This window comes from Canis lupus, chromosome 16 (genome assembly GCF_011100685.1).
Source record: "Canis lupus familiaris isolate Mischka breed German Shepherd chromosome 16, alternate assembly UU_Cfam_GSD_1.0, whole genome shotgun sequence".
NCBI lineage: Eukaryota > Metazoa > Chordata > Mammalia > Carnivora > Canidae > Canis > Canis lupus.
In genome coordinates, this window is record NC_049237.1 from 20,322,207 (window position 1) to 20,347,107 (window position 24,901).

At 42.6% G+C, this 24,901-nt stretch overlaps 1 protein-coding gene across 2 annotated transcripts in view; it reads left to right on the forward strand.

The window, feature by feature from the left end:
* Window positions 1-2,164: 2,164 nt before the first annotated feature.
* The window catches only part of UBE3C (ubiquitin protein ligase E3C), a 126,681-nt gene continuing 103,944 nt past the window's right edge, over window positions 2,165-24,901 (forward strand). The window contains exon 1 of one of the 2 annotated variants that reach the window (XM_038559836.1): window positions 2,165-2,302. In XM_038559836.1, coding sequence (XP_038415764.1) covers window positions 2,237-2,302 — 66 coding nt within the window. In that variant the 5' untranslated portion in view covers window positions 2,165-2,236. The remainder of the gene's footprint in view (window positions 2,303-24,901) is intronic. The other variant, XM_038559835.1, reaches the window with a different exon arrangement.

Below are 24,901 nucleotides of genomic sequence, written 5' to 3' on the forward strand. Positions count from 1 at the left end.
TACTACTACTACTAATAATAATAAAATAATGAATAAAAATCTTTCAGAGTGGGACACTATCCCAGTAAACAGATTTTGGATACTACTACTACTACTAATAACAATACTACTACTACTACTAATAAAATAAATAAAAATCTTTCAGAGGAATCATATTTTGATAAGCCATTTTTCCCTCTAGCTCGGGACAGATGACTGATTCTTTAGTGGAGCTCTAGGGCAGTACTTGGCTCACACAGCAGGCCACCTGATAAACCAGCAGAATGGTGTTCACACCACAGTGGCAGGTGTAACCTAAGACCAAGAGCAATGCTGGCTTTTTTTTTTTTTTTAAGATTTTACTTATTTATTCATGAGAGACACACACAGAGAGAAAGGCAGAGACACAGGCAGAGGGAGAAGCAGGCTCCATGCAGGGAGCCCGACGTGGGACTCCATCCTGGGACTCCAGGATCACGCCCTGGGCTGAAGGCGGCGCTAAACCGCTGAGCCACCCAGGCTGCCCAATGCTGGCTTTTTTAAAAAAATAGAACCATCTTCCCTGCACATGGTCCTGGTCAATTAAAACATTGGAAAAATACTCAGATGGAGGCCACATGCCTTACTTCCCAACAAAGCTGGTACAGGAGAGCCAGGGGTGGTATTCACACCTACTGGGATTGTCTGGACTGTCGAAGAGTTTATCTGCAGCCAACTCTGAGAGCTGTGAGCAGACTCACTCACTCAGGGCACATACTGGACATTACCAATAGTTTTAAGCACTGCTCATCTGACAAGTTAAAGAAAAGCATGATGTTCTATTTACGAAATCTGGAAAATTTCGGACGGGGTAGAAGTCAAACATCTTTGTTGAATCAAGGATCTGTTGACATATCAGAGGAGCTGTATATATTAGGTGGTATAGTGAGTACTCTTCCCGAGGCTTTCGAAGTTTTTTGATCCTGATTTATAAGAACCACACTCTGTAATGCAACCCCATTCACAGTTTGTGTGCACACATGGCACAATTTTTGAGACTGAAACCCATATCGTGTTGTGAAAAGTAATTTGTGCTTCATTAAAACTAGCATTAAAAAGGGACGCCTGGTAGGTTCAGTTGGTGAAGCCTCTTCCTTGGCTCAGGTCATGCCCCTGGGGTGCTGGGATCAAGCCTTGCATGGGGCTCCCTGCTTATCGGGGAGTCTGCTCCTCCTTCTCCCCCTCCCCCTCCCCTTGCTAGTGGTCTCTCTCTCTCAAATAAATAAATAAAATCTTAAAAAGGCTCAGGGCATTGCACCGTTAGGATAAAGCGTCCTAAGTTTGGTTCCAGCGGGGCGTAGATGACACGCACCTATGTGTACGCACTGTGTGTGCGCGCACGGGCGTGCACCTGCACGTGTAGGACGTCCGCGTGCGCCTGTGCACGCTCGCACAGCAGTGCACGAGCACACGGCGTGCAGGTGCCGGTCCCCGCGTCCTGCACTTGGCCCGCACGCTGGCCGCTCCCAGTCTCCTCCCAGGAAAGCGCACGAGCCCCTCGGCGCCCAGCGTCTGGGTGCACCTGCCCCGGAGTGCGCTTTCGCGGGGCTCCCCAGCACCACTCCCCCGGGGAGCCCTTCCCTTCCCTTCCCTTCCCCTCCCCCAGCGTCCTCGCCGCAGAGCGGGGTCACCCCGGGGCCTTCTCAAGCTCCGGCGCGCCTGCGGCGGGCGCGCGCACGCTGGCGGGCTCCGAGGAGCGCCGCGGCGCCGGCGTCGGGCGCGCGCACGCCGGCAGCCCGCGGGGTGGAGGGCCTCGGCGTCGGCGGCGGGCGCGCGCCCGCAGGCGGGACCGCGCACGTCAGCCCCGGCCGGCGGCCATCTTTCCTCCCGGCGGCTGCTCCCGGTGCAAGTGCGGGGTCTGCGGCCCTGCCGGCGCCCTCGGCCTCGGCCGGAGCAGTGGGGAGGCGTGGATGAGGGGGGAGGTGAGGAGGAGCCGTCCCCTCCCCAGCGTCGCCGCCTCCCCCCCGCCCCCGAGGGCAGGCCGGGCGGGCACAGCCTCCAGGGCGAGCTCGGGCTCGGGCTCGGGCTCCAGCTCGGGGTCGCCCCCCGGCGCGGCGTATCCCACCCGCGGGAGACCCCTCTCCTGGCAGACCCCTCCCCGCGGAGACCCCTCCCCCCGAGACCCCTCCCCGCGGAGGCCCCTCCCCCCGGAGCCCGCCCCGCCCGCCCCGCTGCTCTCAGGGTCGGGGGCTCCTCCCAGATGGGATAAGCTGTAAAGATGTTTAGTTTTGAAGGGGATTTCAAAACGAGGCCCAAAGTGTCTCTCGGCGGCGCCAGCAGGAAGGTAAGAGCGGCCTGCGTTGGTGCGGCGTCGGCTGGGCCTCCGGGGCGAGCCGCTCGGGCTCCGGGGCGGGGGCGGGGGCGGGGGCGAGGGGCGGGGATCCGCGGGCTCACCTGCTGCCGAGGCCCGGGGGCGGGGGTCCGGCCGGAGCCGCGCGGGCTCACCCCTGCAGCCCAGGCCCCGGCGGAGGTCCGCGAGCTCCTGAAGCCGCCGGGACGCTGAGGGCGCCCAGTCTCCCCGTTCCCGAGGTGAAAGCGCTCGGGCGAAGGGCTGTGTTTCTTCTCAGAGATGAATTCTGGATACTTTGTCATCCGTGACCTGAGATCGCGGTCGCGTGGAGGACGCTACCTAAGGAGTGTTTCCTGCTGTAGCAAGCGAACGGGTGTGTGAGCCCATGTCAGCAGCTCCCGAAATCGAGGCTGACCGCCGCCTCGGCCACGTGTCTGAACCCGAAGCGGCGTAGATTATTCTTGACCGGCTTTCTGGAAACGTTGCTGGGGAGACTCTGGACCGTTGCTCTCTGAGGCCCGGTCGTCTGTTACTCTTGCAGTTGTTGAGAATAAGGGAACGAGGCTTGCAGTTACTCTGCCGTCCTCCCTGATGCCTGGCATCTATTGATCCAGCGGACTTGCTGATACATGGTTCGTTCGGTGCCAGCGTCGCTTCACTCGCTTGTTTTCACCTCTTCTCCACTGTTCTGGTTCGTGGGCGCCTTTTCGGTCTGTTTAGATTTTAACGGGTTAAAAATAAATGTGTGGTCTGCGTGCTGAAAGTGCTTGAAAAGTGTAAGTGAATCTAATTAGCTGATTGTTTACGAAAGGATTTTTTAAATGTGCAAATGCTTTGCATACTATTTTTGGCCTTACTCAGGTAACTGTGTTGGCATGTAATTCTGGGGGAATGCTCGAATCCAAGGAGGAACTTGGATCGTGCCCTGGGTGAGTGCGTGTGATGGTTTCCTAGGGTAGAGGAAAGGAACCCAGCAGGGAGTTGGTAGAGAACTGCTGGTAATTTTCAAGTCTTGAGTTTTGCATGAAGGTAGCTGGCTGCAGAAGTAGGTATTGGTACTAGGTACTGTGTAGGTGTGGCAGGATTCCTGTGGGTAACACTCCTGGCCCTGGGTATTCATGAAAATGACAAATGAGATAGAGGAATTTCTGCCCTTGGAGGGTAGAAGAGGCCTTGGGGATTCTGTGGGCAGATCTGGGGTACAGGTGAAGTAGAGAGCAGATGGATAGATAGTACATGGCACACAGCAAGCTGGTGGCAGGCCACCAGCTCATAATTTCCCGACTTGTCTTTCAGACAAGGGTGCCCCTGCATGCCCTGCCCAGGTTCTCAACTACTAAGACAACTCTAGTCTGAGGAAAGTACTCATCTGTCCATCAGAATCTTGGGGAGATTGTACATCTTGCTGTTTACCAGTGCAAAACAATTTTTCTTTTTTATCCTTTTTGATTGAGGTATGGACTAAACCTTAAGTGAATGTGTCTTAGGTCATGTCCCAAGAAGAACTTGAGGAGGTGACCTTGGTGCATGTGAAATTGAGGGAGGGAAATGGTCTTCTTGCTTGGCGTCTATCTGTAGCCCAATCCCACCGAGAACTTAGGACTGTAGCTGGCATCATAGAACTGTCCCTTCTTGACGTACGGGGGTTAGAATTTTGTAAACCTGCCCCCCTCCCCCATCAGTTGGTCATTGGCCGAAGGCGGGAATGTGACACTGCTGGCCTCTGAGCTAAGTAAGGGCAATTATCCGGAGAAGGTAGCACTAAGGAGCCAACAATAGTTAACACACAGCAGCTGGGCGATGGGTGCTCTGATCTGGAATCTGGGTGAGGAATCACCTGCAGGTTCAGCTGGAAGGATTTTTATGGATGACTGCCCCCTTGCGACCCCTCCCCCCAAATCAAATAACATTCCCAGCATTCCATAGGCTCCCACCTGCTCCCTTCCATTTAGTATTCCTTCTCCTGAAGACAATTGATAATTGCTGTTAGGTCTTTTACTGTAGCTTAGTTTTGCCTGATGAATTTCATGTAAATGGAGTCACATACAGTTTCTGTTTTTTGGGTCAGCATTCTGTCTGAGAGGCGGAGTCCATTCTCCTTGTTCTGTTGCATTGTATGAAAATAGCGTAGTGAGTACAATCTGTTTCTAGGTGTCTCCTGGTGTGCTCACGCGCACTTAAGCTGGTGAGGCCTAGCTCTGGTGCACACACGTGCCGTGTGTCCAAGGGTATCGGTGGCCTCACTTGCTTTCAACATTTATTGTCAGTCCTTTTAATTTTGGCAGTTCTTTCTTTTTCTTTTCTTTCTTTTTTTTTTTTTTAAGATTTTATTTATCCATGAGAGAGACAGAGAGATGCAGAGACACAGGCAGAGGGAGAAGCAGGCTCCATGCAGGGAGCCCGACATGGGACTCGATCCCAGGTCTCCAGGATCGCCCTGGGCTGAAGGCGGCGCTAAACTGCTGAGCCGCTGAGCCACCCAGCCTGCCCTAATTTTGGCAGTTCTGGTGGGGATGTAGTTTCATTGTTGTTGTAGTTTTAATTTTGTTCCCTGGCAAAATTGTTGAGCACCAGCAAATGCATATTATCCTTGATTCTCATTAGCTGCAATGTAATTCCTTCCCCTCACTTAAAAAGCAAAAGGTTGGGATGCCTGGTTGGGTCAGTGGGTGAAGGGTCTGTCTTCAGCTCAGGTCATGGTCTCAGGGTCCTGGGATTGAGTCCCACGTTGTGCTCCCAGCTCAGCAGGGGAGGGGGTCTGCTGCTCCCTCTCCCCACTGTTTGTGCGCTCGTGCTCTCTCTCTCTCTCTCACTCTCTCTCTCACACGCACACACTCTCTCTTTAAAATATTTTTTTTAATTTTTATTTATTTATGATAGTCACACACAGAGAGAGAGAGGCAGAGACATAGGCAGAGGGAGAAGCAGGCTCCATGCACCGGGAGCCCGACGTGGGATTCGATCCTGGGTCTCCAGGATCGGAGCCCGACGTGGGATTCGATCCTGGGTCTCCAGGATCGCGCCCGGGGCCAAAGGCAGGCGCCAAACCGCTGCGCCACCCAGGGATCCCCTAAAATATTTTTTTAAAAACCAGAAAGTTATAATGGTCTTTCCTTCATGTATTTTTTTTTTAAGATTTTATTTATTTATTCATGAAAGACACAGAGAGGCAGAGGGAGAAGCAGGCTCCATGCAGGGAGCCTGATGTGGGACTTGATCCCGGGACTCCCGGAATCATGCCCTGAGCCAAAGGCAGGCGCTCAACCGCTAAGCCACCCAGGCGTCCCTTTTCCTTCATGTGTTAAATGATTTGTAATTTGTCGTCCTTTCTTGAGGTTGGTGGAAAACTGAATATTGCTACCTTTTTAATACATCTTATCTTTTCCAAATTAAATGAATATTTTTAGTATTTATTTAGAGGTTCTGTGTAGCATTTGAAATGTAATAAGGAGAATTCTGCTCCCATTATAATCTTGTTAGAGAGATAAGACTTAATTAAAATTTAAGTAACAGTAGAGAGGGCAGCCCCGGTGGCCCAGCGGTTTAGCGCTGCCTTCAGCCCGGGGTGTGATCCTGGAAACCTGGGATTGAGTCCCACGTCGGGCTCCCTGTGTGGAGCCTGCTTCTCCCTCTGCCTGTGTCTCTGCCTCTTTCTCTCTGTGTCTGTCGTGAATGAATGAATAACAGTAGAGAATAGTTACTGTGTTCTAGATTTCCATTGGGCTGGTCCAGGAAAAGGGTAGAGTTGGTTGGAGTTTAGTCTTTTTTTTTTTTTTTTTTAAGATTTTATTTATTTATTCATGATAGACACACACAGAGAGAGGGAGAAGCAGGTTCCATGCAGGGAGTCTAACGTGGGACTTGATCCCTGGTTTCCAGGATCACACCCTGGACTCAAGGCAGCATCAAACTGCTGGGCCACCGGGGCTGCTCAAGTTGGGGCTTAGTCTTGAAGGATGAATAGAATCAGGTTTGGCGGGGAAACAACACCGGCATTCTAGAGGTGGAAGGGCATACATGGAATAAGTATGCACTGGATTCCACTATTCTAAGTTACACCGTTTCCTACTTTTTAATGTTCCTGAGATCAGAATACATCTTAGTGGCATGACATAGTTCACTGGCAGTATTTTTTTTTTCCCCCTTTCTTATAGTGCAGAGAAGAGTATCTTAGCGGCCATTCGATTACAAGTATAGAAATCCACTGAAAATTGCTTAGTGGGGGGAAAAAAGTGTATGGGAAGAATATGATGATTTCTCAAAGAACCTAAGCACAGAAATATATCCAATTACCAAGTCATCAGCACCAAGGTGGTTATTCCTGCGTTTTCTCCCTGGGCTGTGCTGTCTCCTTCATTCTTGCTTGATGCACTGCTGACTGGCTTCCTCCCTTTTACTTGTGCATGACCTTGGCAGTGTATGCTTTCCTAGTTTAGGTGTCCAACTGAGACATTTGGATATCAGTTCTATTTCTCAGGAAATCTGGTGTGGGTCTGCCTTTCACCTGATGAGCTGAGTCTGGGATGGGGTTGTAGGGAGTCTAGATGTGTGAGTTGTAGGGAGTGGATTATCCAATAGGGGGAAGTGGTTGTTGAATGGAATGTCTCTGTTTCTGTGGACTTAGGTAGAGGTGTGTAACGGGCTGTTGATTGTCTATGTGTGAAATGAGGGAGAAATTGGGGCTAGACATGCAGATTTGGTAGTTACAACAGGTAGGTGATGCAGAAAGAAGTCCTTAGAGGAAGGCCTGGAGTTTGGGGTGGGGTGGGCTTGTGGGCTATTATAACATCTAATGGGCAGCCCAGGTGACTCAGCGGTTTAGTGCCGCCTTCAGCCCAGGGTGTGATCCTGGAGACCCGGGATCGAGTCCCACATCGGGCTCCCTACATGGAGCCTGCTTCTCCCTCTGTCTTGATATATATATATATATCAAGAATAAATAAATAAAATCTTAAAAAAAAACTTAAAACATCTCATAAGTGAGGAAGAATACTTAAGAAAGAATCACAGCTGGCCTGGGGCTAGAGCAAGGAGGGGGAAGTGACCTCAGTGCTAAGTGCTGCAGGGGTGCCATGAGGATACAATAACCAAATATGAAGGCCCGAGTGACTTTATGGGGTTAATAGTCCAGGGTAGTAGGACTTGGAAGTCAGATTGCAGTACATCAGGGAGTGTATGGGAGGTCCAAAAATGGTTAGATCTTTTCTGAAAAGGACTCAAAGAAGGATGCATTTGGGGTCTAAGGAAGGTTTTGTTTTGGGCCTATGAAAGAAGCTTGAGCAAGTTACAGACTGGGGAAGGAGCAGGTGCAGGAGGGAGGAGGACTAGGGGAGGGAGTGGAAAGAGGTGTGAGCAGAAGAGGAAAATATTTTGATATGTACAGGGAAGAAATGGATGTGGATATAGAACAGTTTGTAGGTAGGAGGAAGGAAATTAAAACTTCTTTTCCAACTTTGCACAGTTGAGGAAGAGTGGCAGGAGAAGTAATATTTCTTATTTGTTTTTAAGATTTTATTTATTTGAGAGAGAAAAACAGGGAGCACAAGCAGGGGGGCATGGCAGAGGGAGAGAGAGAAGCAGACTCCCTGCTGAACAGGGAGCCCAACATGGGGCCTGATTCCAGGACCCTGGGACCATCACCTGAGCTGAAGGCAGATGCTTAACCCACTAAGCCACCCAGGTCCCCATAATATTTCTTTAACGTTTGTCTGTTGCTTTAAAAAAAAAAGTAGGACTTTATTTTTTAGAGTTTTATAGAAGAAAATCAAGCAGATGGTAGAGTTCCCTTTTGCCCCCTCATCCTCCACCTTCCATTTCTCCAGTTATTAGAATCTTGCATTAGTGTAGTTCATTCGTCATAATTGATAAACCAATGTTGATACGTTAACGTTCACTCTTTATGTTGTATTTTCTTTCCTTCTTTTTTTAAGATTTTATTTATTTATGCATGAGAGACACAGAGAAGCAGAGACATAGGCAGAGGAGGAAGCAGGCTCCCCATGGAGAACCCAATGTGGGACTGAATCCCGGGACTCTGGGATCACGACCTGAGCTGAAGGCAGATACTTAACCACTGAGCCATCCAGGCGCCCCTATGTTGTATTTTCTATGAGTTTTAACAAATGTATAATGACGTTATCCACCCTTATAGTATCATACAGAAAGATTTATTGCTCTAAAAATCCTACCTGCTTTACCCATTCATCCTCCCTCATACTCCCATGGATCATTCGGTAGGAGTGTTTAGTTTTAACACTGCAGAAGCTAGGGCATCTGGGTGGCTCAGTTGGTTAAGTGTCCAACTCTTGGTTTCAGCTTGAGTCTTGATCTCAGGGTCCTGAGAGTGAGCCCGGCACTCAGTAGGGAGTCTGCTTCTTCCTCTCTCCTTGCCGCCCCCCCCACTGTATGTGCTCTCTCTCAAATAAATAAATACATCTTTAAAAAAGAAAAAAATCTACAGAACTGTCCTCCAAAGTGGCTGCACCATTTTGCATTGCCACTGGCAATGATTGAGAGTTCTGTTGCTCCACATCCTTTCCAGCATTTGGTGGTGTCAGTATTCTGAATTTTGGTCATTCTAATAAGTGTGTAGTGGTATCTCATCATTTAATTTGCATTTCCCTGATGACATATGATGTGGAGTGTCTTTTCATATGCTTATTTGTCATCTGTATACGTTACTTTTTGCCCATTTTTTAATTGGGTTGTTTATTTTCTTTTTACTTCTTTTCTTTTTTTTAACTAATTTTTTTTAAGTTGACTCCATGCCCAGTGTGGAGCCCAGTGTGGGGATCAGTCTCGCCACCCTGAGATCAAGACCTGAGCTGAGATCAAGAGTTGAATGCTTAAGCGTCTGAGTCGGGTTGTTTGTTTTCTTATTGTTGAGTTTTAAGAGTTCCTTATGTATATTTCTTATGTATTTGAAGGTGCCTCTGGGTTATTTGTTTTCTTATTGTTGAGTTTTAAGAGTTCCTTATATATATTTCTTATGTATTTGTATATATTTTGTAAATATGCAAGCCCTTTGTCAAATATGTCTTTTGCAAATATTTTTTCCCACTTCTAGTTCATTTTTAAAATTATCTTAACTGTCTTTTGCAGAGCAGTTTTTTATTCTAATGAAGTCTAGTTGTATCAATATTTTCTTTCATGGATTATGCTTCTGATGTTGTGTCTGAAAAGTTGTTGCCAAATACAAGGTCACCTAGCTTTTATAAAAATGCTATCTTCTAGTAGTTTTATAGTTTTGTATTTTACATTTAAGTCTATGATCCATTTGAGGTTAATTTTTCAGAACGGTATAAGGTCTGTGTCTAGTTTATTGCTTTTGTTTTTATTTTTTTTCACGTGGATGTCCAGTTGTTCAGCCTGTTTTTTGAAAAGCTGTCCTTAAATACCCACCATTTGCTTCAACATGGATGGAACTGGAAGGTATTATGCTGAGTGAAGTAAGTCAGTCGGAGAAGGACAAACATTATATGTTCTCATTCATTTGGGGAATATAAATAATAGTGAAAGGGAATATAAGGGAAGGGAGAAATGTGTGGGAAATATCAGAAAGGGAGACATAAGGTAAAGACTGCTAACTCTGGGAAACGAACTAGGGGTGGTAGAAGGGGAGAAGGGCGGGGGGTGGGAGTGAATGGGTGACGGGCACTGGGGGTTATTCTGTATGTTAGTAAATTGAACACCAATAAAAAATAAATTAAAAAAAAAAAGCTGTCCTTTCTTCATTGAATTGCCTTTGCTCCTTTGTCAAAGATCAGTTGACTCTGTTTTTGTGGGTCTATTTTTGGGCTCTTTTGTTCATTAATCTATTGGTTCTGTTTTGTTTTTGCCACCATACTATCTTGAATTCTGTAGCTTTATTCTAAGTCTTGAAGTTGGATAGTGTCATTTTGTTCTTTTTCTTCAGCACTCTGTGAGGTATTCTGGGATTTTTGACTGGGATGATGTTGAATCTGCAGATCAAGTTAGAAAGAACTGATAGTGACAATACTGAGTCTTTCTATCCAACATGGAATATCTCCAGTGTTTAGTTCTTTGACTTCATTCATCAGACTTTGGTAGTTTTCCTTATGTAAACCTTATATATATATATTGTTAGATTTAGACACGTATTTCGTTTTTCTGGTGCTAATGTAATGATACTGTGTTTTTCATTTCAAATTCCAGTTGTTCATTGCTAGTATATAGGAAAACAATTGATTTTTATATTTATGTTTCTATTTCTCCCATCCCCTAGCCCCTGGCAGCCAGTTTTCTACTCTATGATTCCAAATGTTTGGCTTTTTTTTTTTCCTTAAAGATTCTACATGTAAGTGAGATCATACAGTATTTGTCTTTGCTTGGCTTATTTCACTTAGCATAATGCCCTCAGTGTCCACCCATGTTGTCACAGATGGCAGGATTCCCATCTTCCTCGGGGCTGAATAATATTCGATCGTGTATATAATTTACCACATCCTTATCCATTCGTTTGTTGATGTACCCTTATGTTGTTTCCATATCTAGGTTGTTGTGAATAATGCTGCAGTGAACACAGGGGTGCAGGTATCTCTTTTATATCCTGTTTCACTTCCTTTGGTTATATAGCCAGAAATGGGGTTACTGGATCATAAGGTAGTTCTATTTTTTATTTTTTTGAGGAAGCTCCATATTGTTTTCCACAGTGGAAGCCATATTTTTGTTTTTAATTTCAAATTCCAACTTTTCATTGCTGGTATGTGGAAAGGCAGTTGATTTTTATATATTAACTTTGTATCCTTCAATCTCATTATAATCACTTAATAGTTTCAGGAGTTTCTTAAATCAGTTGTTTGGAAATTCCTACATAAATGATCCTGTCATCTGTGATCAAAGGCAGTTTTCTTTTTCTCTTCCCAAGTCGTCTACCTATTATTTCTGTTTCTTTTCTCCCTGCATTAGCTAGGACATTTAGTAAAATGTTAAAGCAGTAGTATGAGAGGGAGCATCCTTGCCTTGTTCCTGATCTTCCTGGGAATACTTCTGGTTTCTTACCATTAAGTATGATGTGAGCTGCAGATATTTTATGGATGTTCTTTTTTTTTTTTTTTTTTTTTTTTTTTATGGATGTTCTTTATCAAAGTGAGGAGGTTCCCTTCTATTCCTAGTTTACTGACAGTTTTTTTTTTTTTTTTTTTTTTTAAATCATGAAGGGGTGTTGGATTTTGTCAAATGCTTTTTCTGCATCTGCTGTTGTGATCATGTGATTTTTCTTGAGTCCGTTGATGTGGCAGATTGCACTAAGTGATTTTGGGTGCTGAACCAGCCTTGCATACTTGGGATAACTGCCACTTGGTTATGATGTGTAATTCTTTTTATACATTGTTGAATTCCTTTTAATAAAATTTTGTTGGGAATTTTTGCATCAATGTTCATGAGAGATAACTGGTCTGTGATTTTACTTCTTGTGATGTTTCTGTCTGGTTTTGTTATTAGGGTAATGCTGGCCTCATAGAATGAGTTACTATACTTTAGGGCCTACCAAATCCAGCTATTGCAGTTTTAATTTCCCCTTTGATAGGTTTAGACTATTCTTTGGATTTTAAGAACTTTGATTTGCTGGCTTTACAAAACTGCCCTTGTTCTGCAATTGCAGATCTTACTTAAAATATTTGAACTTAAAAAATATTCCTTACTATATATATATATAATTTTAAAGTAGGTTACCTGCCCATTATGAACCCCAACATGGGGCTTAAACTCATGCCTGAGATCAAGATCTGAGCTGTGATGAAGAGTCAGATCTTTTTTTTTTTTTTTTTAAATTTTTTTTTTTAATTTTTATTTATTTATGATAGTCACACAGAGAGAGAGAGAGAGAGGCAGAGACACAGGCAGAGGGAGAAGCAGGCTCCATGCACCGAGAGCCCGATGTGGGATTCGATCCCGGGTCTCCAGGATCGCGCCCTGGGCCAAAGGCAGGCGCCAAACCGCTGCGCCACCCAGGGATCCCCCGAAGAGTCAGATCTTAACTGACTGAGCCGTCCAGGCGTCCCTCCATGCTCCTTTTTTTTTAATTTGGCATTCGGTAAATGGGTTGTCATGCTACTCTGTGTACATAGAAGTGTAAGATAAAACTGTTTCTTACAGATCTGGCATTAAGTAAAACAAAAATATTTTCTTTTTAAAGATTTATTTATTTATGATAGACATAGAGAGAGGCAGAGACACAGGAGGAGGGAGAAGCAGGCTCCATGCCGGGAGCCCGATGTGGGACTCGATCCTGGGACTCCAGGATCGTGCCCTGGGCCAAAGGCAGGCGCTAAACCACTGAGCCACTCAGGGATCCCCACAAAAATATTTTCTAAGATCAGATTTAAAAAAAAACTTTATTGTCAGGTCTGGTGTTATTACATTGCTATTTTTTTAAAGATTTTATTTATTTATTCATGAGAGATAGAGGCAGAGACATAGGCAGAGGGAGAAGCAGGCTCCATGCAGGGAGCTTGATGTGGAACTCGATCCTGGAACTCCAGGATCACGCCCTGAGCCAAAGGCAGACACTCATGCTGAGCCTCCTAGTCATGCATCCCTGTTACATTGCTGTTTTATCTAGCAGTACCACATCTGTTCTCTTGAACATAATTGCTGGTAGCTTTCACATATGAGACCAAAAAACTGCAGTTCCCTGTAGCAGATAAGGTCAGGAGTTCTTGACCTGGTGCTTAGGGAAATTAAGCAGAATAGAAGGGCTGAGACTATTTTTCTAATTACCTCTGTACTTTTAATCAGGGCCTGGGGTGAGACAGCAAGGCACCTGGGGCACAAAGTTTAGGGAGGTGCTCACTTCAGTTGCACAGCTGCATGGTGTAAGGCATGGTGGGCCCCACACCTGCACCACCCATAGAGCAAGAACAAGAACACTTCTGTAAATCTCATACCCTGGGGACCTAGCTTGGCACCAGTCCCTGCCTGGCTGTGCACACTGGAGCTGATTTTCTTGGGTTAAGGAGTTAATTGCTAACTAAATCTCTTTCTTTCTTTTTTTAAAAAAATGTTATTTATGAGAGAGAGAGAGAGAGAGAGAGAGAGAGAGGAAGAGGCACAGGCAGAGGGAGAAGCAGGCTCCATGTAGGGAGCCTGACACAAGACTCGATTCCTAGGTCCCCAGGATCACACCCTGGGCCGAAGGCGGTGCTAAACCGCTGAGCCACCCAGGCTGCCCCCCCGACTAAGTCTCTTAACTGAGGGAACACCTAGGAAGTGTTGTGGACTGCAGAAGAGTCTCAAAAGAGTTTGTTGCTGAAGCAATAGGGAGTTTTCTTCTGTGACTCTCTTTATTCTTACAACTTTTATTGAATGCAGACAGCTAGAAGTTGGGAAGTTGACCATCTTATTCGTTGATGCCACTGTTAGAGTAGTTGCTTTCTACATGTTCCTGTTCTCCAGTCACAGTCTCTTCACACCTCCTTTTACTTACACTGTTGTCAGTGTGAAGGGAGGAGCAGAAACTTTCTTCTGTTGGTGTGTCTCCACAGAGCCCATCACTTGCCATGGTAACCAGGTTAAAGATGGAAATACAAAAAAAAAAAAAAAAGATGGAAATACTAATGGTGTAAATTGGCACAACCTACTGGGATGGGAGGGATGACACTTTAGCATCGAAAGTTTTAATGAGTACGTCCCCTCTATTCCAGTAATTCTACTTTTAGAAGTTTATCCTAAGGAACTAATTTGGCAGGTGCATAGGAAAGATGTATGGGAAAAGATCATGACTGTGGCAATACTCCTATTAAAAATTTGAAACAACCTAAATGTCTAACAATAGGAAATTTGTTAAGCAAATGGTAATATAACAATGTAATGGAATATATTACACAACCATTTAAAGTGGTCGTGATGGGGATCCCTGAGTGGCTCAGCGGTTTAGTGTCTGCCTTCAGGCCCAGGGCATGATCCTGGAGTCTTGGGATCGAGTCCCACATCGGGTTCCCTGCATGGAGCCTGCTTCTCCTTCTGCCTGTGTCTCTGCCTCTCTCTCTGTCTCGGTCTCTCATGAATAAATAAATAAAATCTTTTAAAAAAATAAAGTGGTCATTATATTTTAATGTCTTATATTTATTAAAATGATTCATTGTTAATAGAAATAAACAGATTACAAAACAGTACTGCAGTGAGCATTTAAGTTATTAAGCTAAACAGTCATATTGGGGCACCTGGCTGGCTCAATCAGGAGAGCATGTGACTTTTTGCTTTGTATGTATGTGTGTGTTTAATGATTTTTATTAATCTGAGAGAAAGAGAGAGCATGAGCGGGAGGAGGTGCAGAGGGAGAAGCAGACTCCCCTCTGAGCAGAAAGCCCGATGTGGGACCTAATCCCAGGATCCTGAACTGAAGACAGATGCTTAACTGACTGACCCACTTAGGAGCCCCAAGTATGTGACTTTAATCTTGGAGTTGTAAATTTGAGTCCCATGTTGAGGTAGAGATTACTTAAAATCTTAAAAAAAAAAAAAAAGTCATAATATCTGCTTTACCACTTTCTTAATTTCCAGTAAATGAAGGACATGTATGTGTTTTCTATTCCTGCATAATGTGGCTTAAGGCAGTACAGTCTTATCATCTCAATGAGTTTTGTGGGACCAGTATCTTAGAGCAGCTTTTGGGGTGGTTCTGGCTCAGGATTTCTCAGAGGCTAAGGTGTCTAAAGCTTGGACTGAGCTGGGGAATCCACACCTAGGCTCACTTCTCCACGTACCTGGAATTTAGTTGCTGGGTCTTGGTGGGAGGTATCAGTTTCCTGCTACCCGCACATCTCCCGAGGGCTGCTTGAATGTCCTCACGATATGGCATGTAATCTGAGAGGGCAGAGAGAAAGTGGCATGCCTGTACAAGGTAGTCCTGAAAGTCATATACACTTTCATCGTATTCTGTTTGTCCATTCAGTCCACACTCAAGGTGAGAAGAATCAAGCTCTGCCTCTTCAAGGGAAGAAACAATTTGTGGAAATATTCTTTTTTAAAAATATATATTTCATTTATTGTGAGAGAGTTCGAGTGGCACACAAGCAGGGGAAGGGCAGAGGGAGAGGGAGAATCTCAAGCAGATTCACCACTGAGTGCAGAGCCAGACACAGGGCTCGATCTCATGACCCTGAGACCATGATCTGAGCTGAAATCAAGAGTTGGAGGCTTAACTGACTGAGCCACCCAGGTGTCCTGAATTTGTGGAAATATTCTAAAACCACCATGGAAGGGGTTATCAGTTTTAGCTGAGTTGTAAATGCTACTACCATGTGACTTATATGTCATTTTCTATCTTAACCTATTAAGATTTAAATATGGCTTTCCTTCTCTCATACTATACTGAGTCAGTAGTTACTAGCTATGTAACTATTATATAAATAATGAAACAGTTTAAAAGTAAAACTTGTCAACCAGATAATTTTTCAGTAGACATTTTGATGAAACTTGGTTGACTTGGAGGCAATTTTGTAGCTCTGTGTCTTCGAAACTTAAGCAGATGTCATTTATTTGCAGCAATGTGAATTTACTTAGGTCATTTACTTCTTTAATCCAACCACCCTTGGAGAAAAGGGGGATATACTGTTGGGCCAGGGGGAGTAGGTAATTTTGGAATGAATGTCTTTGGGTTGTCACCATGACAACCATAGGGCAGGAGGCAGATGTGAGGATACGGAAGAGAGGTGAGTCAAGTAGGAGAGTATCACGGTAAATTTTTGGTCATCTGGGAATTTTTTTTGGACAGTCGTATACCAGGATAGAGGGAGGAGGTCAGTTTTCCTTCTCTTCTAATATTGATGTATCCTATTTGCAGAGTCCCAAATGGTACAAGGTTAGTGCCATAGGCTTTTGTGTGCTGGACTGTGTTTCTTAGTACTGTTTATATATGAACATTGTTGCCATGAGTGAGAAGGAACAGCATGGGCAGAGGTGTCCAACCCTGGAGGAGTGGTAATCACCTACAGGTTGCTCAACATGGCTGGCTGGAGTCAGGGTGAGAGAAGAGAAGGCTGGGGAGAGGCAGTCAGGGGCTAGATCCTAAAGGGCTCTGGGGGGCACATCCAGCAGTGGTGAGCCAGTGAAGGATTTAAACAGTGAAGTGAGGTTTTGGAGAGATGAGTGTGAGGCAGTGCTGGTGTGGGAAACCATGCAAGAGAGCTGCAGTTGTGCAGAAGAGTCACGAGGGCCTAAAGCCAAGCCGCGGGCCCCTGAGTGGGGAGTTCAGGAGCTGTCAAGGAGGCAAAACTCATAAGCTCTGCAATGAGAAGGTCACCTCAGGTGTTGGTCTGGGATTACCAGAGTGGATAGTGGCTCCAGAAACCAGACGATGTTAAATTCCTAACATCTTGATTCAACTTGAGATGTTCGGGGATGTTCAGGAAGCACTGCTCTGGACTTTTGGGTGGAGACTGGGAGTCCATCAGTAAGTGGTGGAAATTGGTAGATGCACTGGAATCTTCAGGAAAGTGTTCCTGAGAAGACTTGAAGGCTCAGAACAAAACTCTTAGGGATGCCAACATTTACTGAAGCAGCAGAGAAGCGGGCATGCAGCTGGGGCCTGGAGCGCGGAAGGCCTGTGTGTGTGTCCACGTGTGAACGGCCACCCTTACCATCAGACGGTAGTTGTTACTGAGGGAGTGAGCGGGGCTCATCAGAGGCTGCACACCTTATCATGAGGCTTTTTTTTTTTTTAATCATGAGGCTTTGTTTTGCTGTAGCCATTCCTCTCTATCTTGTGTCTGACCATAAAACATGTAGACTCTATGTTATCCCAAAGCTGAGAGTAAAATCCTTCAATCTGTTTTCTAAAATTAAAGTTTCGTTTAATTTTTAAAAATTACCATGCGTACTCATTTAATGAACTTTGTATGAAGTATGTATGTTTATCCTTTATTTTTGGACGTTTAGGTCGTTTCTGTTTTATTGTGAACATCTTTAGAGCCAAAAATGTATAATTATTTCTTTAGGATAAATTAAAGAAGTTGAATTACTTGGTCAAAGTATGTTTTGTAAAGGCTTTTGATATGCTTTGTTCTCTAGAAAAAATTATATTGATTTCTATTCCTGGGCAGGACAGCTACGTGCTGCCTACACATCTTTGCATTGCTGTCTACTGTCCAGTGCTCTAAGGACATTTCATCTCTTTACTTGTTACAGTTACATAGGTGACTGTACTTGGGGTCTGTCCTCCAGCAGGGTGTTTTGCTTGTGTGCTCACATTTCTCTGTGACTCCTGGAGGCTCTGGCATTCCATGGAACATCCTTTCAAGGGGGAAATCAGAACCCAGAAAGTCCAAAACTTGAGTGAGAACCACGGAGCTCAGATAGCCTGGTCTGTTCTCCATATGCTCTGCTGGATGTTGTGTAGCCTGCACATCCTGCATCCACCTCCTGCATGACTTAAGCTTCCCTTTACTGCGTGGGACGTCGAGGAACATGTCCTGCAGGCACGGAGAAGGTGGCTCTGATAAAATCCTATGTCTTTCTGAATTAATTTTCCTTATAATGAAGCTTTAATGCTCTAATGTTTTTAAGGAACATTAGTAAACTCTAGTGTATTGGCAAGCAGCACCATTTGTAGCACATCTTTACTACAAAATGTGGGAACCGGAAAAAAATGTTTGTCTCCATAACCAACTGTCTTCAGTGGTAACAAAATGCTTATCTTTTCTGGTCTTCTCTTATTCACATCTTATACTATGAAAGTCATAATTCTTGATAATGGAAAAGTCAAGCTGAATTATCACTAATCTTCCTTGCTTTAATAATGTCTCCATTTCCAATCTCCAGATAGGAGCCTTTAAAACAATGTTAACTTTTTTTTTAATTGAAAAAAATTAGAAAAAGTGAGATTCATCTAAAGGACTTATGATGAAACCTTCCTCTCACTGAGACTCCTAATTTCCCCATTAGTACCAATTTCCTCAGTGTCTGTTCAGAGCTAGTCTAAACATAAATAAACTTATCCTCCATCATTTTTTCAGTAAAAATGAGGGAGCATACTGTTCTCCTTAGTGTCCTATCTCAGTAATGACTCTGCAACAGCACCTTTCAGTCTCTGTAGCTGTGTTGTCATAGATGTGTAATATTCCACTGCATGGTTGGTATCATGTAACCACTTTCTTGTGTGTGTCTAGGTTATTTCCGCGATTTTGCTATTAAAATGGTGCCATATTTACCACCCAGTTCTTACATAAGAAGAGAAAGTCTTTCAGAATTTATTGTAATGGGATTTAAACTATTGCATTTTGCTTTAGATGTTTTATTTAAAAGTGAGCTCTTTTTAAATTATAATGTTTATTGTAGAAAATTTTAAATATACTGAAATGAAGAAAAACTACGTCTTTGGAACCCCACCCTCCATAGAAATAAAACACTGCCGGGCAGCCCCGGTGGCACAGCAGTTTGGCACTGCCTGCAGCCTGGGGTGTGATCCTGGAGACCTGGGATCGAGTCCCACGTTGGGCTCCCTGCATGGAGCCTGCTTCTCCCTCTCCGACTCTGCCTGTGTCTCTGCCTCTCTCTCTCTGTGTCTATGAATAAATAAATAAAATCTTAAAAAAAAAAAAACACTTCCAATATGTGGGTGAATTTTTTTATAGTCTTTTTCTATGTTTTTTGAATTAGGAATCATATTGGACATTCTATTTTATGAATATGATATTTAGTAATGGTATTCGATACACCTTTAAGTATTTTTTGCATTACATGAAGTTGGTTGCTCTTTTATTTTCATAAAGGTTCTTAGGAAAAAACCATATATCATAGATTGTGTCTTATTCACAAATAATACTTTTGCTAACATTTAGCATTTTAATTAACTCAAAAGGAAGTGTTTTACTTGAATATTTGAATTGTGTGAAACTGTTCTTACTATGTTAGTGCATGAGACTGCGAAAATACTAACTTAACACAGGTGTGAAACTGATTATTCTGTTTACACTGTTAAATGGAGTAAATTGCTAAGGGAAGATAACCCAAATAGTGAAACAAAGGAAACTTCATAGTAATTTTTAAAAATCAAGATATTAGTAAGCATGCTAGCATTCTTTTTATAAATGGTTAGCCCATTTGAGCATTTGGTTGATGGAAATCATAAATTTATAGTTCTTTAACTTAAGTGACTATAATTTTTTTATTCTGATAGTTAATGAAATCTAATTTAAACCATGTAAGACTTACTTTTTTAAAAGCTTCATTTTGTTACCACTGAATATATCTGCAAGATTAAAAAAAAAGCATTTCTTTTCTCACTTAGAAACATTTTTGTTAATGGTACATTTGAAGTTTGGCCATATTTAATTTTCCGAGGAGATAAGATAATGTGCCTAAAGCTCGAAGCTCAAATAGAAAAGTTTGCTGTCATTTACTCTTATTTACATATTGATGAAAAGTTGTAGTGTCACAGCTGTGGAGGTGAGATTAGTATTGAAAGTGACATGTACGCAACAAGAACAGGCTTAGTCATTCCAAAAACATTTGATGATCCTGTTTTATGAAACTGGTATATAACTGCCCCTAAGAATTCCTAACTTTTCTAGGCCTGTATCATTTAGAAGGTAAAGGAGGTTTTCATGTATGTGTATAATAAATTGGAACCAAAAACTTGTTAAGAATCAAAATCTGAATGCCCTTTTTGCTGGTACTTTATTGTTTATTTCCTCCCAGCCACTTCATTATGAATTTATTCTTGGTTATATGGAGCTGCTTTTAAATTTTTATGTTCTGGGACACCTGGGTGGCTCAGTGGTTGAGCATCTGCCTTCGGCTCAGGTCATGATCCTAGGATCGAGTCCTGCATCAGGTTCCCTGCAGGGAACCTGCTTCTCCCTCTGCCTGTGTCTCTGCCTCTCTCTCTATGTCTCTCATGAATAAATAAATTTTTTTAAAAAACTAAAAAAAAATAAAAATTTATGTTCTGACATAGCTTCATTAGTTTATTATTCCAAGAAAGTGGAAGTATTACATGGACATGGATAATAATTCAGGTGGTAGAAAGTAAAGATGCAAAATAATCACAGTCTCCCCACCTTTCATCCTGCCTCTTAGTCCTTCATCCCTGATCCTGACAATCAGACTCTGTCACGGGTTCTTCCCTGTCCTCTTGGCTACTCTCTGCATATGGAATCATCCAGGTGCGTGCTCTTCTGTTATTTAAACACATGGTAGAGCATATTAGACAGTGGCACTTCTCTTACCCTTGTGATGATACGTTTTGGAGACAGTTCTAGTTCGCTGCAGGTAGATTGGCTGTACTCTTTTAGAAAGCTGGATGAGGGCAGCCCGAGTGGCTCAGCGGTTTAGCGCCGCCTTCGGCCCAGGGCCTGATCCTGGCGACCCGGGATGAGTCCCACGTTGGGCTCCCAGCATGGAGCCTGTTTTTCCCTCTGCCTGTGTCTGTGCCTCGTGTGTGTGTCTCTCATGAATAAATAAATAAAATCTTAAAAAAGCTGGGTGATCCTCAGTGTAATTAATGTTTCATAACTTAGTTAGCCCTTATGTATTTTAATGGCCATTTGCTGTCCATTTTTTGCTAATTTAAGCAACATTGTAGTACATATCCTTGTATATGTGCCTTTAATATGTATAGGTTAGGGATCCCTGGGTGGCGCAGCGGTTTGGCGCCTGCCTTTGGCCCAGGGCATGATCCTGGAGACCCGGGATCGAGTCCCACGTCGGGCTCCCGGTGCATGGAGCCTGCTTCTCCCTCTGCCTGTGTCTCTGCCTCTCTCTCTCATTCTGTGTGACTATCATAAATAAATTTAAAAAAAAATATATGTATAGGTTAAATTTCGAGAAGTGCTAGGTCAAAGGCAGTGCACATTTTGAATTTCAACAGATTCTCCTAGATTGCTAAGGTTCTTCAGTGAATGAAAGTAGCTGCTGTCTGCTATAACTCAGAGCATACTGAGTTTGTTTGCCAGACAGGTTAAAAAGCCTGTTTCATTGTGTTTCTATTGCATTTTTTCCTCAAATGAGTTTTAAACTTTTAAGTTTTTAAAAGTTTAAAAACTTTTAAGTTTTAAGTTTTAAACTTAAACTTTCCTTTAAGTTTTTATGTTTAAAAGATTTTTATTTCCCTCTGTACTGTGTATAGCTTTTGCTAATTTTTCTATTTGATTGTAGACCTTTTAAAATTATTTTGGAGAGCTTTTACAAACAGTTGGTTTTGCACTGTTACAAATATTTATTCCCATTTTGTCATTTTATTACCCTGTGCTACATTTTTCTGTGTAGAAAGCTCTAACTTTCATGTACTCAAATTCTTAAGTAACTAATGACAAACAGTAACAAGACTTAATGTATGATATATTTTTCTTAGAGGAAATCTTCCACATGTCTTTTTTAAATTCTCATATTTTTATAGTGCTTTATTTATATAAAGCACACACACATATATAAATCTTAAGTCCCTGTGGGCTCTTTTTTGATATGAAGACTAGATACATTGTCCTTTATTTAGATCACAAAATTTTTGCTCGCATGTTTGTTGAACAGTATACTTCCTATATAGATTTTAAATGCCACCGTTATCACATGCTGAATCTATTTCCATGAGTCTCCCTGGAGACCCTCTAATATTGACCTGTCTATTCATGCTTTAGCTTCATTAGTATAGGTCACCGTTTGTCTCAATGTTTGTGATGATTTAGGTGGCATATGAAGGAGCATTTTAAAAACTTAGCAGTTCTTATTTCAGTGTCCAATAGAAAAATATAACTAGGGTGTCAAAGCTGTGATTTCTCAAAGTGCTAGCTCATGATGAGGTTAGAGTTTAAGGAGCTTTGTGGTAAGCTAGGCATGCCAGCGACATGTCCGTATTCAGTGGTTGCAGTTTGGGATGTATGAATACATAATATGGGTCATATGTATAGTCTGTGTTGCTCGTGTGATTTCTATATACTGAATCGCGTTATGCTTTGTTGTAGGTTTGTTTATTTTTCTAGCAGCATGATGAAATTTCACTTTCAGAAGTTGATTGTTATTTACTAGTGTGAGCTACACTTAGGTATTAGGTAATAGGTAATAGCAAATTAGGATCATGACTGTGTCTTTGTTTTTTTCCACCTGACTGCTGTGCCTGACATGCATGGTTTGAGTTTTATAACAACAGAAAATGTGTAATTTTAAGGCCTGAAGGTAAAGATTGTCTTATAAATTAAGGTACTAAGGATAATTAGGATTGTCATAATGTTTTCATTTATAATAAGGACCACATTTATGACCCACTGGAATTAGCTTTTTAGCTTTAGAAACTTAAAGCCTCCATAGGAAACACAAATTAAACAAATATGATAAAGATTTCTGAAACATGGTTTTTCATGCACTGGCTAAGACAATGAACCTGTCTCATTATGAGCTGGATCTCAGTGTGAAACCACCATGCTCAAACTTGATTTTTGAACCACACCCAACCTGTTAAACTTTTTGGGAACAAACAGGAAAGATTTCTAAATAGTCTGAAAGTAAGTGCAGAATGTGATGGTGAGTTAAAATGAAAAGCTGAGAACGCTTCATCTGGAGTATTATATTTAATTGCAAAGGCTAGAGCTGCTAATTGGGAAGATACACGAAAAGTTATGATTAAAAGTGGTGATTGGTAACAAAACAAATAATTGATGAGATTCCTTTGTCTAGTGAGTTAGTTCATTGTTCTCTTATAAATAAGTATGCTAGTTAATCTTCCAGGGAAGACAGAGTTGATGCTGCTCACTACCAACCAAGGAGCTCACTGATGCTTTGAAATCAGCAAATCCTTTGCTTGTCAGCTGTGAGCGGAATTAACAAGTCCATGAAGACTTTTTTGTCTGTCTCATAAATTAGGGGAAATCTTTTAAAATCCTTTGGTGACTTCGTGACAAACAGTAACACAGACTTAACGAATGATGTTGTGGAAAAAGCAAAAGCAGAGGTAGTACAGAACACCATGGTGGTTCAGTAACAGATTTGATCCAGTGTGTTCCAGCTCTAGAAACTGGACCCTTTCGTATCTGAAAGGCAGTCTTGTTCCTTTCCTGTCTTTAGGAGTAGTACCTAATAGGATGTCAGTTCATCACTCCTGTGTCAGGTGACGTCATCCTCTAGCTTTGTGAAGGTATGACAAGCACCCGTTTCTCCCCAGACTGAAAGCAGAAAGGTCTCCTCTTGACTGTCACTTCAAGAGGAACGTCAGGTCCTGTCGAATAAACCTTTTACCTAAAGCCATGGGAATTCCACCTGCATTGTGGCGGAAAGAATTGGGAAAATCTGGAAGGAAGTCTGTTGCATACCTTAGGTATCAAGTCAAGAGTGAAGGTCTCCAGAACATTCAGAAGATCGGGCCCTGGATGCTTTCCTGAAACTAAAGTTTGTTGAACCAAAGTCACACTTGGTGTTATGGTTAGGAATTCATTTTCAGAATCCAGTTCTGTCAGGGAAGGCTATTAAATAACATTTGCCTGATGTATTGATAAACATGTTAGCATTTTCTGTGTTGTCCAACATCAAAATTAAAAAATAGAATTATAAACTTATCCTCCTCTTAAACTTTACATAGCAACTCATACTCCTTTATTGTGATGATAAACAGTTCTTTTGCTTTAAGGGACTGTTTCTGATAGGTCTTTTCATAAATAAATTTATTAGGTTTTTCTTATAATTCATTGTTTATTTTTTAATTTAACTTAAAATTAAGGAACATTAAAATGTTCCTGCAGTTTTGTTTTCATTGTTTTATTTTTATTGTTTCATTTTTTAAAAAAGAATTTATTTATTTATTCATGAGAGACACACACACACACAGAGAGGCAGAGACACAGGCAGAGGGAGAAGCAGGCTCCATGCAGGGAACCCAATGTGAGACTCGATCCCTGGTCTCCAGGATCACACCCTGGGCTGAAGGCCGCGCTAAACCGCTGAGCCACCTGGGTTGCCCATTGTTTCATTGTTTTATTTTCTGGAGTACCTTGTATTTGTGACAATAATCCTGTAGGGGTATATGATGGCCTTGTGACTTATTACTGGGGAGTTTTGCTTAGTCACTTGGCTGGTGTCTGCAGGGTTCTCTACTGTACATTCACTGTCTTTCCCTTAGTAGTTGATAAATATCTTGAGGAGGTACTTTGAGATCAAACAAATCCTGTTTTTCCTCAAACTTTTGCCTACTGATTTTAGCACACATCAGTAAATATTGTCTGCACCATTTGTTAACTGTGGTGTTTGGTGATTGTTTTCCTCTTTCCTTCTACATTTATTTCTGGAGAAGAGATTTTTCTTCTCTCTCATTTATATATTTACTTGGTCATTTATATAAATATGGAGACACAGATATACATTTTACCATATACATTAAAGTCCGATATTATCATTATTGCATAACCACATTCCATTCGTAAGACAGTATTGGAAAAACCCAAATCAAGGAGCAGAATCCAGAATATAAAAGAAAAAGGTGGAGGAACTGTTATAGATTGGTAGGGGTTAGGAAAAAATAGTAATTAAATGCAGTGTAGGCTCCTGGATGGGATCCTAGAATAGGCAAAAATCATTTAGTATAAAAATGAGTGAATTTCTAATAAAGTTTGTAGTTTAGTTAGTAATGTTGTGCCAGTGTTAATTTGCTGC